This window comes from Malaya genurostris, chromosome 1 (assembly GCF_030247185.1).
Source record: "Malaya genurostris strain Urasoe2022 chromosome 1, Malgen_1.1, whole genome shotgun sequence".
In the NCBI taxonomy this organism is placed as follows: domain Eukaryota; kingdom Metazoa; phylum Arthropoda; class Insecta; order Diptera; family Culicidae; genus Malaya; species Malaya genurostris.
The window spans coordinates 107,662,174-107,677,360 of record NC_080570.1 but is presented as its reverse complement, the minus strand read 5'-3'; the positions used below and the strand labels follow the sequence as shown (position 1 = coordinate 107,677,360).

The following is a 15,187-nucleotide window of genomic DNA, read 5'->3' as shown; positions in this document are numbered from 1 at the left end:
TGAGATTGAAGCTCAACTAACCTTTCGAAGTTATTAATAACTAGGGGATTCAGTACCTCGCATCTTATTAGCAGTCGCGACGGAAGCTCCCAAAAACCGATTCTTCAATGGAAGAACTCCCGCCAGAACTTCAAGACTCATTGTATGTGTCGAATGCATGCAGCCTGAAGCAATTCGCAAACAACGATACTGAATTCGCTCCAGTTTGATAATATGAGAATTTGCAGCGGAACGAAAGCAAATGCATCCATATTCCATCACTGAAAGTATCGTTGTCTGATACAATTTTATTAGATCTTGCGGATGAGCACCCTACCAAGACCCTGTTATCGTTCGAAGAAAATTTACTCTTTGTTGGCATTTTGTCGTGAATACGATTTACTTTACTATGGGGCGCCTTTTCAAAATTAGCCATATGGAAGAATGGGCAGAACTTAATCGTGAATATCTCGACTTGTATTAATGGTAGCAACATAATTCTTTCACCATTTCATCAAAAATATGATCAGGAATTCAGGATAATATTTTGAACAGTGTGCGATAACCACAAACAACTCGAAATTTAAATTTTCTTAAAATTTGAAAACAACGCGGAAAACTCTTTATTTTCGCTTGGGTTTTTCGCGCAAGGACGACAAGTCAGGCACATATCTTAAACTAAATGCGTATAAAAGGGGAACCGTGGTCGAAAATCGATCATTTCTTTTCGTGCGTTCGATGGAAGCAGACGTCGTGGGAGTGGAATCATCAACCAGCAGCGACGGAGAATGCACCTTCTGCGTGGTTAAAACCTCAAACGCTCAGGTCGCATCTCTCATTCGCTTGCTGGCCATCGAGGCGAAATGACCTTAACCAGCAGCAGCAGCGGGAGTTAACCAGCAGCGACGGAGAATGCACCTTCTGCGTGGTTAAAACCTCAAACGCTCAGGTCGCATCTCTCATTCGCTTGCTGGCCATCAAGGCGAGAACCAGCAGCGACTGAAACTGGATTCTGAGTCTGTTATTGGATCTAAATTTAGGTCTTGAACTCAGGGTCCAGTTCTCTATTCCAGACTTCTATTCGGTTCTTCTTAAAACCATAATAATACTCCTAAAGAATTATGCGGAATTTACTTTACTGTACCTCTATACAACCCATTTTTGTCGTGAATACGACTCACTTTACTATGGGGTGCCTTTTCAAAATTTACCCTCTGAGAGAGTGATAAGTTTTTGATCGTGAATATCTATTGTTGTATCTAACGAATCAACATAATTCTTGCGCCATGCCGACATGGAAATATGATCACAATTTTATGATAAAATTTTCAGTTTTGTGACATAGTCTCAAATAATTCAAAATTAAACTTTTCTGAAATGTTTGGTATAAATGAGTATCAAAGAGGTTAATTCTTAAGGCGCGTTTGCCTTTCTCGTATTTTTAAAGCTCATAGCTCAGTGATCTATGAAAGGATTTATATCATCTAACTACCAATAGAATCGAAATTTTTCAATTTAAACGTGTATAGCAAAAGCATTGAAGTATTTCGATAGTACACTATTGAAAAACCTGTCTCATTTGCTCCATGTCAACACCAGCCAATCAGAACGCGTTCAAAGGAAGAGAACAAAATATCTGCTGCTGTACAACAAATCGTCCGGGAAAAATGTTCCGAAAAGTGGTGAATATCACAGTGAGTTCCTAAATTTGGTCCTTCTGAATGCTAGAAACGAATCCCTACAGCATATTGATAGTTTCTTTCAATAAATTATGCAAATCCGAAATGAAATAATCGACAATAAAATTCTGTATGCGACTATTTTTATAGCCGTTAGGACCGCCCATTAGTGAAAAAGCTACAAACGAAATCACATAAAAGGAAATCTCTTAACAAAAATTCAATCAGTTTGGATTCAATCGCCACTGCGAGCAGATGTGTTTTGTGTCGTCTGCACGCTTTCGACAAGAGCGATTAAGTCACAGCTGCCAGTCATTAGCATTGGGAAAAAAACAACGGTGGAGAGCATTGCACAATATCAGCCGTTCTAATGGCTCTAAAAGTTTTCTAAAGAACTATTAGGATTTGTTGTTCGCAAATCGTAGGGAAATATCCTCAGTTTACGGCAAATCAAGAACAGTTTGCTTAGATTTGTGCACTTTTCGCTGTGTGAAATTCACAGTAATCGAGATCAAGTGAAGCTTTCTTTGTTTTTGCGAAAAATGTGAAAAAGGGGAATGCGTGCATAATTCATACAATTGATATTCGGAAGTGTTAAGGAACATGTCAGTTGTTTTCGTATTCACGATATCCAGTTATGTCTCTGACATTACCCACCCGCCTTTTTGTTATCAGATACCTAATGTGTCCTCCCCACGTGCATTTGGAATCAAACCACACCCCGAGGTATTTGAAAGTCAAAACCTGTTGGATCATTCTTCCCATCATATGAAGCTGAAGTTGCGCGGTATCATGCTTTCTTGAAAAGACGATTAGCTCTGTTTTCTCCGCAGAGAATTCGATACCCAGATGAACAGCCCAAACGGACAATTTATCTAAGGTATCTTGCAATGGTTTTTGCAGATCAATAGCTTTGGGTCCAGTAACTGAAACGACGCCATCATCTGCCAATTGCCTTAGTGTACATGGGGTTACGAGACAGCTGTCAATGTCGTTTACATAGAAATTATAAAGGAGCGGACTGAGGCATGAGCCTTGCGGGAGACCCATGTAGCTAATTCTGAATGTTGCCAAAACGCCATGTGAAAAATACATGCACTTCTCTGACAAAAGGTTGTGCAAATAATTATTTATAACCGCTGGAAGTCCATGTTGGTGGAGCTTGTCTGAAAGAACATCAATGGAAACTGAATCAAATGCTCCTTTAATGTCTAAAAATACAGAGGCCATTTGTTGTTTTTGAGCGAAGGCAATTTGGATGTCAGACGACAGTAATGCAAGGCAATCATTCGTCCCTTTATTTCTTCGGAAGCCAAATTGAGTATCTGATAACAAACCTTTCGTCTCGACCCAAGTGTCAAGACGTCGAAGAATAATTTTTTCGAACAATTTTCTGATGCAGGACAACATTGCAATAGGTCTATATGAGTTGTGATTGGAAGCTGGTTTCCCCGGCTTTTGAATGGCGATAACTTTCACTTGTCTCCAGTCAGGTGGAACAATATTTTGCTCAAGAAACTTGTTGAACAATTCCAACAAACGTCTTTTTGCTAGGTCGGGCAGATTCTTCACCAAATTGAATTTAATTCTGTCCAACCCAGGAGCGTTATTGTTACAAGACATGAGTGCTATGGAAAATTCCATCATTGAAAAGGGGCTATCAATGGAATCATCATTTGAAGAAGACTCCCTAATAATGCTATGCGTAGGAACAGAATCTGGACAAACTTTCCTCGCAAAATCAAATATCCATCGATTCGAGTACTCCTCACTCTCATTTCCTACGTTACGATTCCTCATTCGTCTGGCCGTATTCCAAAGAGTGCTCATTGAGGTTTCTCTTGACAAACCTTCCACAAAATGTCTCCAATAGCTGCATTTCTTGACCCGAAGTATGTTTTTGTACTTGGTTTCTAAAACCAAGAATTTTTCAAAATTCTGAGGAGTTCCTCCTCCTCGTTTTAAAAACGTCTTGAAAGCATTTTGTTTCGCGTGTTTAGCATCTGAGCACTCTTTATCCCACCAATGATTTGGAGGTCTTCTGTTAGACGATGGGCCAAGAAATCGTTTGGTTTGTGCTTGTTCAGCGGCCTCCAGTATCGAACAAACGAGGAAGTTATATTCCTCAAGTGGGGGGAGCTCTTCCATGGAATTTAGGATACTTGACATATTACTTTGGAATTTAATCCAGTCAATATTTTTTGTCAAATCATATGGAATATGAGCACTGAATTAGCAATACATTTGTTACAGCTAATTGAGATGATGATTGGTAAATGATCGCTACCGTGTAAATCAGGAAATACTTTCCAGGTGCAATCTAGTCGAATTGAAGTCGAGCAAAGAGATAAATCTAATGCACTTGGACGTGCAGGAGGTCTTGGAATCCGTGTCATGCTACCCATATTCAATACTGTCATGTTGAAATTGTCGCAAATATTATATATTAAAGATGATCTGCTATCATTGTAAACGGAACCCCACATCATTCCGTGCGAATTGAAATCTCCTAAAATCAATCGTGGAGCAGGAAGGGCTTCAACCATTTCATTAAGCTGTCGCTGTCCAACTTGTGCTTTTGGAGGAATATAAACTGAAGCTATGCAAATATCTTTGCCTTTAATGTTTATTTGGCAAGCAACAACTTCTATACTAGTAGTTGAAGGGATGTTTAATTTATAAAAGGAATAGCATTTCTTAATTCCCAAAAGCACTCCACCATACGGAGAGTCTCTATCGAGACGTATAATGTTAAAGTCATTAAAATTTAAGGCTATGTTTGATGTAAGCCATGTTTCGCATAAAGCAAATACATCACATTTTTGACTATGCAACAAAACTTTAAATGAATCAAGTTTTGGCATGATGCTTCGACAATTCCACTGCAGAACAGTGATTGAATCATTTGCGGCGGATGATAAATTATCCATCAAATGATACAAAACCTGAAAGAACTGGCCATTAAGCTGATAACTGTTTCAAAAAAGTTCTAGCTATTGGAAGGAATGCCGTTATGATAGTCTTTAGAGGTTCAGAAATATTGAATGCTGCGAAAATCCATTCTACAATTTCCGAAAACTTCAGTAATCCTGATGGTGGCTGTGAAACGGAGCCCACTGGATTATTGTCTTTTCTTTTGCTAGTTCCTGGATTGGTTTGTGAATTTGACAAACCAGGAGGCACAGTTTTTGGTTTTAAATTTGGCTTTTTAGATTTAACACGGGGATCTTTTTTTGAAGGTGTAATTTTAGGTGTCTTTTTTTGTATTTTGTGGCTTATTAATCTCCTCTTAACAGACGCTTGAGGAGTGACAAACGAGGTATCTTCACTAATTCCATCAGAGTCAGATTCCTCTGGTTCCGCCAGATTTGAAAAACCGTTTTCGGATTCCAAAGGTGGGACATAAATGATAGTTTTGAGCATTTCCGCATATGTGCGCTTAGACCGTGCTTTTAAAGAAAGCTTCATTTTGTCCTTACGCAATTTAAATGCAGCGCATACTGAAAGATCATCATGAGGACTTTCCCCACAATAAACACATTTTTCAATATCTTTATCGCAAAGATTATCCTTATGAGGCCCTTGACATTTTGTACATTTCGACTTATTGCTACAGTAAGTAGCTGTGTGGCCAAATTTTTTGCAGTTCGTGCAATTCATAACATTTGGTATGAAAAGCCGAACAGGAAGGCGAACTCTATCGATGTGGACATGGCTAGGCAAGGCAGATCCAGCGAATGTTACTCGATACGAATCTGAAGGTCGATAAGTTTTGTTTCCTTCTTCAAAAGATGCTGGGTACAATTGCTTGCACTCGAGTATCCTTACTCCCTCAAGCATAGAGTTTTTAAAACGTCCAACTCCATGCTCAAGCAACTCTTTAACCGAAAGACCCGCTTCGGTGATAACACCGTCTATTTCAACGTCTTTCGAAGGAATATATACGCGATATTCGCGGGTAAATAATTCGCAAACAACGATCTCATTAGCCTGCTTCAAGGAATCGACTACAACGCGGATCTTGTCTTTATGGACTCTTACTATCTCTTTGGTAGCGGGAAATCGTGATGTCAATTCTTTAGATATATAAAATAAATTCTATGCCTTCATTTTACGCCGAAAATATACTATCCATGGGCCCGCTGAAGTTTCGTTCTCTGCGAGTTAGGAACCGTTAAATTTTCGCCTGGTGGCAGAGATGGATCTCCTGGATTCTCATCCATTAGATCATCCATTACATAAATGTGTTTAAATAATTGATTTCAACTGAATTATATAAACGAGCATATTCTTTGAAGTGAAATAAAATAAAATTATAGATCTACCTGTTAGTCGCTTTCTGCTTTCCACATGTACTCGGCATGAAGCTCGTTCTAACTATTTCAAATTTGCTGTCTTCTATCTCCGTTGCTCTGCCGTCGTGGTCTTCGCTGAGCTTGCTCTGTACGCTGTCTGTACCTGGCCTTAGATACAGCGTTGTAGCTCTTGTTGACGAGGAGTTGTGATGCTTCTTGTGTAGCACCACACGATAATGCTTCGTTTTGTCCACCGCAACCGGTACTGTACACCATACGGACTGATACCTGGTGGTTGTCTTTGCGGCTTTGCGCTGATGCGCCCTAGCACCTCTGTGCCTTAGCACCTCTGTGCCTTTACACCCCTTCGTCTCCGCTCCTCTGTGACTGAGCACTTCTATGCGTTCGCACCTCTGTGTTTCTTCACCTCTGTGCGTATGAATGGGATGGCCTTCTTCGATTGCTTCCAAGTCGGGAACGCCCCGAATATTGGCTGTACACCAGCTTTTGCTGCGTTTGCAATAGGCGCAGGTAGGTTTTGTTTACCTGCAGCTAAAGTTGCCTTGACTCGGTGATAGCCGTTAACTCACAAGCCAGTAACACAACCTGTCTGCTTGAACGCTTTTTACTGAAATGACTGTATATCTGTTATCTGTGCTCGCATTTTACAGTAAACGCACGATGGATTTGCTGCAAATCAGTTTTAGATTTTCAGCTTTAATCACACGATTGACTTGTAATTTTTTACACATTCCATCTAAATCTGATAACATAAATATTTTAACACTGACAATGATATGCAGACGGCGCTTTGATCGGTTGAGGTCGTTTAATTTTGGGCGGTAAATTCGCAGTTTCCGTCACTTGAACCTTTTTTAAGTACGCGAATCAGCAATATTCAATAAATAACACTTTTCACTTATGTATACAGACTTGTAACAGCAGGCTGCACTATCACTCAAAATAACTGTTTCGATCACTTATGACGTTTTTCATTGAAAAACACTGGTGGCGTGGATTGCTCTGGTTTTGCACTTTCGAGCAGAAATGCAATATTCTGACGGTGTTTCATTGCCATTTCTGTTCGAAAAAGCAAAACCAGAGCAATCTACACCATAATAGTTCTCAATGGAAAACGGCATTACTTTGATATACGTTGTTTGAAATAAGGCTTTTTTAGGGCAACGCATAGGCAGAGATGCCAGATATTTTTAGAGAAAATCTGTATTACCCTGTATAAAAAATCTGTATTTATCTGTATTCACTCATAAAATGAAAATTCTCAACAGATTATGGTTAAAGAATGAGAGTTTCATCGAGCATTTATTTTTCATATCTTCGTAGTTCACGAAAATATGTAAAGACGAAATTTAATATGAATGTTTTTTCAACCACAATTAAATTACAATTCCATATACTTTTCTAGATTTAAAAGTTGACTTAATATGCAAACAAACGCAATAAACGCAAGAAGCTGAATCGAGCTGGTGGACGACATTAGCATACCAAAAGAGGGGTATGTTTCCCTCTGTTGGTCTGCTAATATCAGCAAGCCAAAGAGCCCTGCTAATTCAGCAAACAAAAGGGGACATGGTAGAGTGCAAGCGATAAATCTGCTCAGCTTTACCTCTGACAAGGTCCTTTCAATTTATTGTAAGTGCATTACTCGCTTTGGCTATGCTTTCTCGTGCTCACTCTGTCTAAATGTTTTTTTTTTACGTTGATCATCAAATATCTGCACACAAATTTTTACTTCAATTTGTGATTTGTCCGTTGATTAATAAACTTTCATCTCGTCACTGCAAACAAATGCTAAAAGATAGCTCAGACGAAAGCAGTTTAATTTTTCTTTATAACTTCTTGTGAAATCTTTATAAATCTGTATGAAATTTAGGGAATCTGTATAAAAACTGTAATCTGTATTAGATCTGTATGAGGGTGTAAAAATCTGTATAATACAGATAAATCTGTATAAATGGCATCTCTGCGCTCAGGCATCGCATCGTACTGCAAGTGATGCCAACTCTCCTCTCTTACTTATGCTCGAAAGTGCAAAACCAGAGCAATCAACGCCACCAGTGTTTTTCAATGAAAAACGGCGATAAATTCCATAGATGTGATGAGAAACTATGAGTTTGGAAACATGTCCAACAAAAGAATGACGCGATTCTTTTTCGGCACTATTTTGACAGCAGCCGGTTTTCAACCAACCTTGTGTCGGCTGCCTTACAACCCTCTAAGAAAAACACTTTCAACGGAAGCCCTCTGTTGGTCCAATACGTTGAACCGTTAATCCAATGAATGTCCAATAAATCGTCCAACAGGAGGCAGATACGGGATTTTAGTTTACCGATTTTGAAACAGACCATTGAACCGGACGCAATTTTTTTCGTTCAACAAAACCGGTAAACAGAGGTCCATTTTTGGGCCATTTGCAATATGAGGAGTTGAAGCCCCGTTGGACTAGTTTTACTATTGAAGTTTCGAAGTTTCTTACTAAACTGAGGTCTCTTTTTACGCGGGGGAAATCGCGTAACATGGGTAATCCGCGTAAGAAACCGCGTAATGTGGAAATCCGCATAAAAAGAAAACACGTAAAAAAAGACCTCAGTGTATACGAAATAATACCTCAGACCTCAGTGTATACGAAATAAACGGGGAAAACCAACTAGTAAAAAAAAACATTCACATAATACAAGGGGTGTATCGATAGCAAATAGTTCGCACAGTTCGATATAGATGGAGCAAGTGCTTAAAATTTTTTTTGAGTAAATACTCATAGTTCATGTATGTTTTTCTGTGGTTCTAGTCAAATTGAGGTACCTATGTTTAATGGGATTTCAAGTTTAGCTCTGTGAATACCATTTTTTCCTAAAAGTAAACGAAAGGCTGGTTTTCTGATGCTCGCAATCAGTGTAATAATTTTTATAACACGACAACCGATTTTTTTACTCTAATGCAATTAAAGAGCCATTAATTTCTGTTTCTGTTGTATCCATGAAATTCATCTGTTATGGCTGGCTCATAAATTTTGAAAGCTTGCAGGTATCTAGATAACAAATCACTGCTCATTAAAAGACACGAACTATTTCTACGCTAGATGTATTGTCGTTCTTGTTGGAATACGGATCCGTTGAATTGCAGCGTCGATAGGGCGAATCATTCGTAGACACTCCATTTGCTCCCAAATGGAATTACATCGATCAAACACCTCCACCGCGCTATTATGTGAAATGTACACAACATCTGACATCATTAACAAATGGATCGTCGTCGATGCAATTTACTTAGCACAGGTGAACGATTCTTTCTTGTTGACTGACTGTGCATGTGAGTGAAGTCGTGCCGTCACGATTTATAGCGTTCAAATGCTGGCACCGGTTCAAACAGTAAGCAATATTTGTCAACGCACGTATAAACAGGTGAACTTGCACGGATAAGAATTTTGGTGTTGAATCTATAATTTGGAAAACTCTGATTATTATATTATATTATAGCATTTGGTCCCTTTTGTCATGGGACGATCGAGTTATTCTCAATCAAGATCCTGTCATATTAATTTTAATTCTATCCAATGCTCCATAAGTCCGGTAAAGATAGAGATCCTGTATCAAATATTTTTCTGTAAAAAACGTGTTATGTAATGTTATGCAGATTTAGTAATATTTTGAATTATCTATACATAAACTTGAAATGTTCAAAAGATTCAAGAAAACGAAATAAACACATCAATTTTCCTTCTGAAACACGTGCAAACTTTTTTAATTATCCACAAGAGAGAAAATTATCTAAATTATAAGGAATAAATTTCGTTGCATCATTACACAACTAAGATCATAGATAAAATGAATAAATTTTTTTTTTCGTAATGCAAATGTAAAACATGATTGAATAAACTTTTGTTGACATGTAATGAAATCAGTGGAAACAAATCTTTTTTCGTTAGCCAGGATCAGCATGATGCTTCAAATCAAACAGATGAAATTGTTGATGTAGGAGGGAGAAGTTGGTTCAAAACAATCATAACATATTCTAGCTTGGAATTAACAGAAATCATATTTAAAAATACGCTTATTTTTTTTGTTATTTTAAAAAAGCTCAATTTTTCTGCGTGTAACAGGCATTTTGCTTCAGCAGTTGTAGTGAACAATGAAACGTTTGTTTGAGAAACTGAGCATTCGGAAACTCGAGCTGTTCTGACTTTTAACGCTTCGCTTGAGTATTAAAAAAAATCAACAGCCAAAAAAAGATCACCAAAAATTTCTTTCATTTTAACTATTTTTTAAATTCTTAGGAAATAAACAAATATAAACTATCATCGAGGGAATTGAGAAAAGGCAGCAGACGATTCTGGAGCCATTCTTCCTCATATATTTACCTGATGATGGAGCCGATCGATATGTGCGGCTTGCTGAATTTACCGCATCCATAGATCGCCTGCCACATCAAGTAAGTTTTCAGGCACGGGATTTGGCCAGTGTATTTTGTTTATCGATTCGGTTGGGCGCCTTCCTTACCTCGAAGGCATGAAGTCTGGCCCGGTCCATTGTCTTCTGGACGAACCAAACGGACCAAATTGACCTTGGTCACGTTCCGAATCGAAAGATTCGTAGGGCGCTTGAAGTAATCCCTCAACTTAAATGTCATCAAGGGGTTGCATTTCTTCGCTTTCCTTCCAGCTAGCCGCTGTATCGTCTTGTCATAACTTATTGTAGCGTATTTCTTTGCACATGTAAACATAACACTCTAAACTAATGTTACCTAAAATTGCATCAATCATTGTTTAAAAGCTATACACAGAAGAAAATGTTGCGTTTTTTCCAGTACAGTCTTTATCACGAACCCAAGATGTTCCGTTCACGACTGACTTATTTATGTCGTTTTCGATTGAGAAAACTGAAACTGACCCAGGATAGTTTGCCAAACAAACACTTTTCACGAAACGGTGTTTAGCTCGCACTTAGCAACGGGGGTTTGAGTGGACGCGATATAAGAATCAGGCTAGCTGACTCGATTTTCAGCTCAATAACGTTGAAAAAAAAAACGATTTGACAGCAGTTAGAGTGGAAACTTTCTTAGGTTTGGCATCAAGCGAAAACGATCTTAATCTCCTCCACCCATTCAGTCATTGGCAAGAGAAGATACCTTTATCACGGAGAACAGACATCCAAGTAGAGATTTCAATGTGTGTCAAAAAATGAACCGTTGTTTTAAAAAGTGATCACCAAGTAGCAATTCGCCCATAGAGGCGCTTCGAGGTTTCATGCAATGGTAATTCATCGAACGCAAAGGTGACTTTTCACTTGTATGCTTTTCACGAATTTCTTGAAAAAGTTTGTACTAGCTTGGATGTCTGTTCTCTGTGCCTTTACTTTGGAGTATCATTTATGTGGCATTTACCAACACGGAACAGGAAACTAGTGAATCAGTTTTTTTTCAGTGTATGTCAGATTTAACTATAGAGCGAGACGAATTTTTAGTTGAATTACGCTATAGCGATGAAGACAGAATGAAATAATCATTTCATTGTATAGAGAATATGCACAAGCAGGAGCTTATTAGTAATATGGTATAGTTCCTATTGTTGATAAAGAAAGGTCAAAACTTATTTTATTTGATCGGTTGAACGTCAGTTGTGAGATGTTAGTTCATTGGATCGAACAAGTGTTTTTCTACATTGATGAAATCCAGTCGATCAGCCATCAATTTGAAATGACATTTCCTGCAACGTGATCTTGCATTCCTCTAACGGAGCACATGTGACTTCGGATTATACAAATGAAAAAATCTACATGGACTCCTACGAAACTGCATTAGTTAGAAGAGAAAAATGTACAAATCAGTCCGAACTATTAATAACTAGTCGTGCCAGTAAGTATACCTTAGTAAAAATGAGTTTGCTTCAATGAATTCGTTGCACATTTTTCAATATTAAGCACATTCTCCCATTAATTAAAGCCGGGGATATCTCTTTGCAAATAAGCCATGACAACAAACATAGCTCTTCATGTCGTGGTTTCTCTCTGTGGTCAACATGTAGCATGCCATCAAAACACCGAGAGAATCAGATGAATAATAGATAGGTTTAGTTTGACCTCTGATTTTATTGGGGAGAAATAGGATTTTAAGTTTGGTTTTTATGTATTTTGTACCTGATTCATGTGCTCCAAATCGTTAGATTAAGTGAAAATATTTGCAAGTACGTCACAACTTTTATAAAAGTTCACCGCTTTGGGTGAAATGTTTTGCAAAAAATAGACCATATATGAACGGCTAAATGCAAAAATCGGATAAATGTAACTTAGTATGAACCCGTTTGAGTATTTTGAAATGAGAAAATCGGATCGAAAACATTGAGTACAAAAGCCGGATACGGAAATACTTTGAATATAAGAAACCTGGACAAAAACTTAACTGCTTCTTCCGAAACAAATGAACTATGGCTAAAATCATCGAATCATGAGCACAAACATAGGCTAACCCTTAAATGACCATACCTGCCTCGATCAGTATAAGCCGAATACAACGTTTTCGTTTGGTAGGTTAGTAAAGACGTGGCACCACGATGCAAAATACATCGTGTTTTGCAAATAGCATCGACTTTACGTCTGCTTAGCGGTTCTAGTTGAACTGCTTTGTACTGCCTCGCACTGACGAAACGCAAAGAAAATTAAAAACGGTTATGAGCCCTAAGCACAAACATGAACGAATCGTGATTTCAATTACTTCCCCATCCACCTTATTCGTCCGATTTAACTCTTGTGATTTAGGATTGTCATCGGATCCTAAATTTCAAAGACGAAACAATACTAAAAATTAGTTCGCGGAAGAAGATCGTCGACGGCACGGAGGAATATTTTGCACACGTTCCGAAAAAAGTTGGAAAAAATGCAAGAATAAATTATAGAGACGCCCCTTTCATCTCTATAAAAAAAATCTCTACATTGAAAAAATTTAAAAAATATGAAATATAAAATTTTTTACGGAAACTCTTTTGCAGGCGAATTTTACTAACTCAACAAATCGTTTGGTTATTTTTTTTTGCTGATCATTGCTATAAAATAGTTGATTTACTTTAAGGGCCTTGGAGGGTCTAACACTTTAAAGAAATCATTTCTTTTTTCTTTGTATTTTCTTGTAATAAAACATTTCCAGAATGTGTTGTCAAATTTTCAAGCCTATCTGAACAAAACTCTGGAAGTTATGGGTTTTTATCTTTCCTTATCTCATACAGAGAAGGACGCAAGAGTTCAGTGCACAGGTCCAAGAATTCTGCAAATTTGAATTTGACAAAAAATTCTTATAATCTATTATAACAAAAATTCGAAGAAAAAATTTTTTTTTCGAAAATGATAGACTGTTCCCTAGAAAAAAATTGTTTCCTCAGATTTTACAGACAATAGGTTTAAACTCAAAAGCACGTTTTAGTTACTTCAAAATTATTTTTAAATTTTACTCAAACTTTCTACATATAAAATATCCAACCTCAACATTTTCCTTTTTGTTTGTTGTTGCTTTGGGAAGGTTTTACAGCTCCAGATTGGTAGTTTTTTCATGAAAAATTGGAGGCACTTTTGATTTTAAACAACCACACAGAAATTTAACAAAATTTCATTTGAAAACATAGGTGCCTAGAAAAACATTTACTACAACTATGCTACTTTGATTTCACATTTTACTAATTTAATGGATTTGATACCTCATGGTTCATTTAATGGAAAAGAACTAAACTCAGAGTTTTCTGGCTTTCATGTATAAATATATAACGATCAAACTTATTTCTTTTCATCTGTGAAATTATTTTCTAGTGTGGTAATGACTATGTTGCTGTAACTTCGTCGTTTCTCGATTCAAACTAAATAAATATGCACCAAAATGTGAAATTTAAGTTAGAGGTTAAAATAAAATTACGTAAAAAAAATTAAAGAGACATATTATTTTTTCAATTTAAGTTTAAGAGTGCCCGATCGTTTTCCTACAACTTCTTGGACACCGTTTTCGTCCTATTTACCGTTTCCGAGTTATTACGTTTTAAAGAAAATGCATGCAAAAACTCACCCTTTTTAAAAATTAATCTTGAGTTGAATCGGTCTCTCGATCCGTACGAAACAAAAAGTTAACAATTCCAATAATGTGTGCCAAGTTTCGATTAAATTGAAAAAAGTCGATTCTGATGTTGCCCCTTTTTCTGCTGCTAATTTCTTGAATTGCTTTTATACAAAACATTCAAATTTATTTTTTTCAACGATAGCTAAACATATTCGCAAACCTGGTGTTTTTGTTCATCCGTTAGACCCTGAAGCAAAGTCGTAACGTTACATTCATTTTTTGGAATTTGGCCTATCTGTTTCAACAACTTCGCAGCCGATTTATAGCGTACATTGCATTGCTAGTGCTACAATCCTACTGGCACTAAGAATCCTGCCACGTTCAAGCTCGAACATACATTAACTGGCCGTTAAACACTAGCAGGGGGCTATTTGCAAAATAACATGAAGACTCTACTAATGACTATTGGTACAACAGTCCTAGGTGCAAATAAAAAAAATGCGCACTTTCTATCTATATATTCTATTTAACGAAAATACAACACAAAGTGTTTCGCAAAACAAAATTCTTTCTGTGGTACAATCTCTCAGCTATAGTATATCACAAATTCAATAGTAACACATGTTTTTTTTTCGCCAGATCCAATCAAAATCACCAACGCCAGCAAAAGGTCAACTATTCACATAACTTGCAATACCTTGAAATTGTGTCACCGCCGGATAAAGAATGCCACACTTCCAACACTAATCCGAGCGGGAAGAGTCTTCCGGAGGTGCAATCTCATCTGAATCTAGCACAGGAGGTTGCCAATCAGCAACACAAACAAAAACGCCAGGATTTCTATGTCCAGTTGAAGAGACAAGTATGTCGCAATCGCTTACAAACAATTCGGGGAATGTCCCAAAATCCGATCTATGTGAATGATAACTTTGAACGGCCTTGGCAGACTGTTTCGCATATATCCGATCGCCTGGTAAAGGAACTGATGGTTGAAACTGCTGAGCAGGGGTTGGATTTTGGTGAGGAATCCTTTGTGGAGGACTTTTTGAGACTACAACTAGGAGGTGGATAGCGTCGTTGGCTTAGTCGACGGACATTGTTGAATTAGATATGTATTTTGATGTACTTTAGTTTTCTTACTTGAACATTTGATAAAACCGATCTAGATTACAGTAGCTATTAAAC

General features: G+C 37.5%; 1 protein-coding gene across 1 annotated transcript in view; it reads left to right on the top strand.

Moving 5' to 3' along the window:
* Positions 1–15,187, top strand: part of LOC131425338 (uncharacterized) — a 21,154-nt gene extending 5,967 nt beyond the window's left edge. The window contains exon 2 of the mRNA XM_058587152.1: positions 14,642–15,187. Within this exon, the coding sequence (XP_058443135.1) occupies positions 14,642–15,074 (433 nt within the window). The 3' untranslated portion in view covers positions 15,075–15,187. The remainder of the gene's footprint in view (positions 1–14,641) is intronic.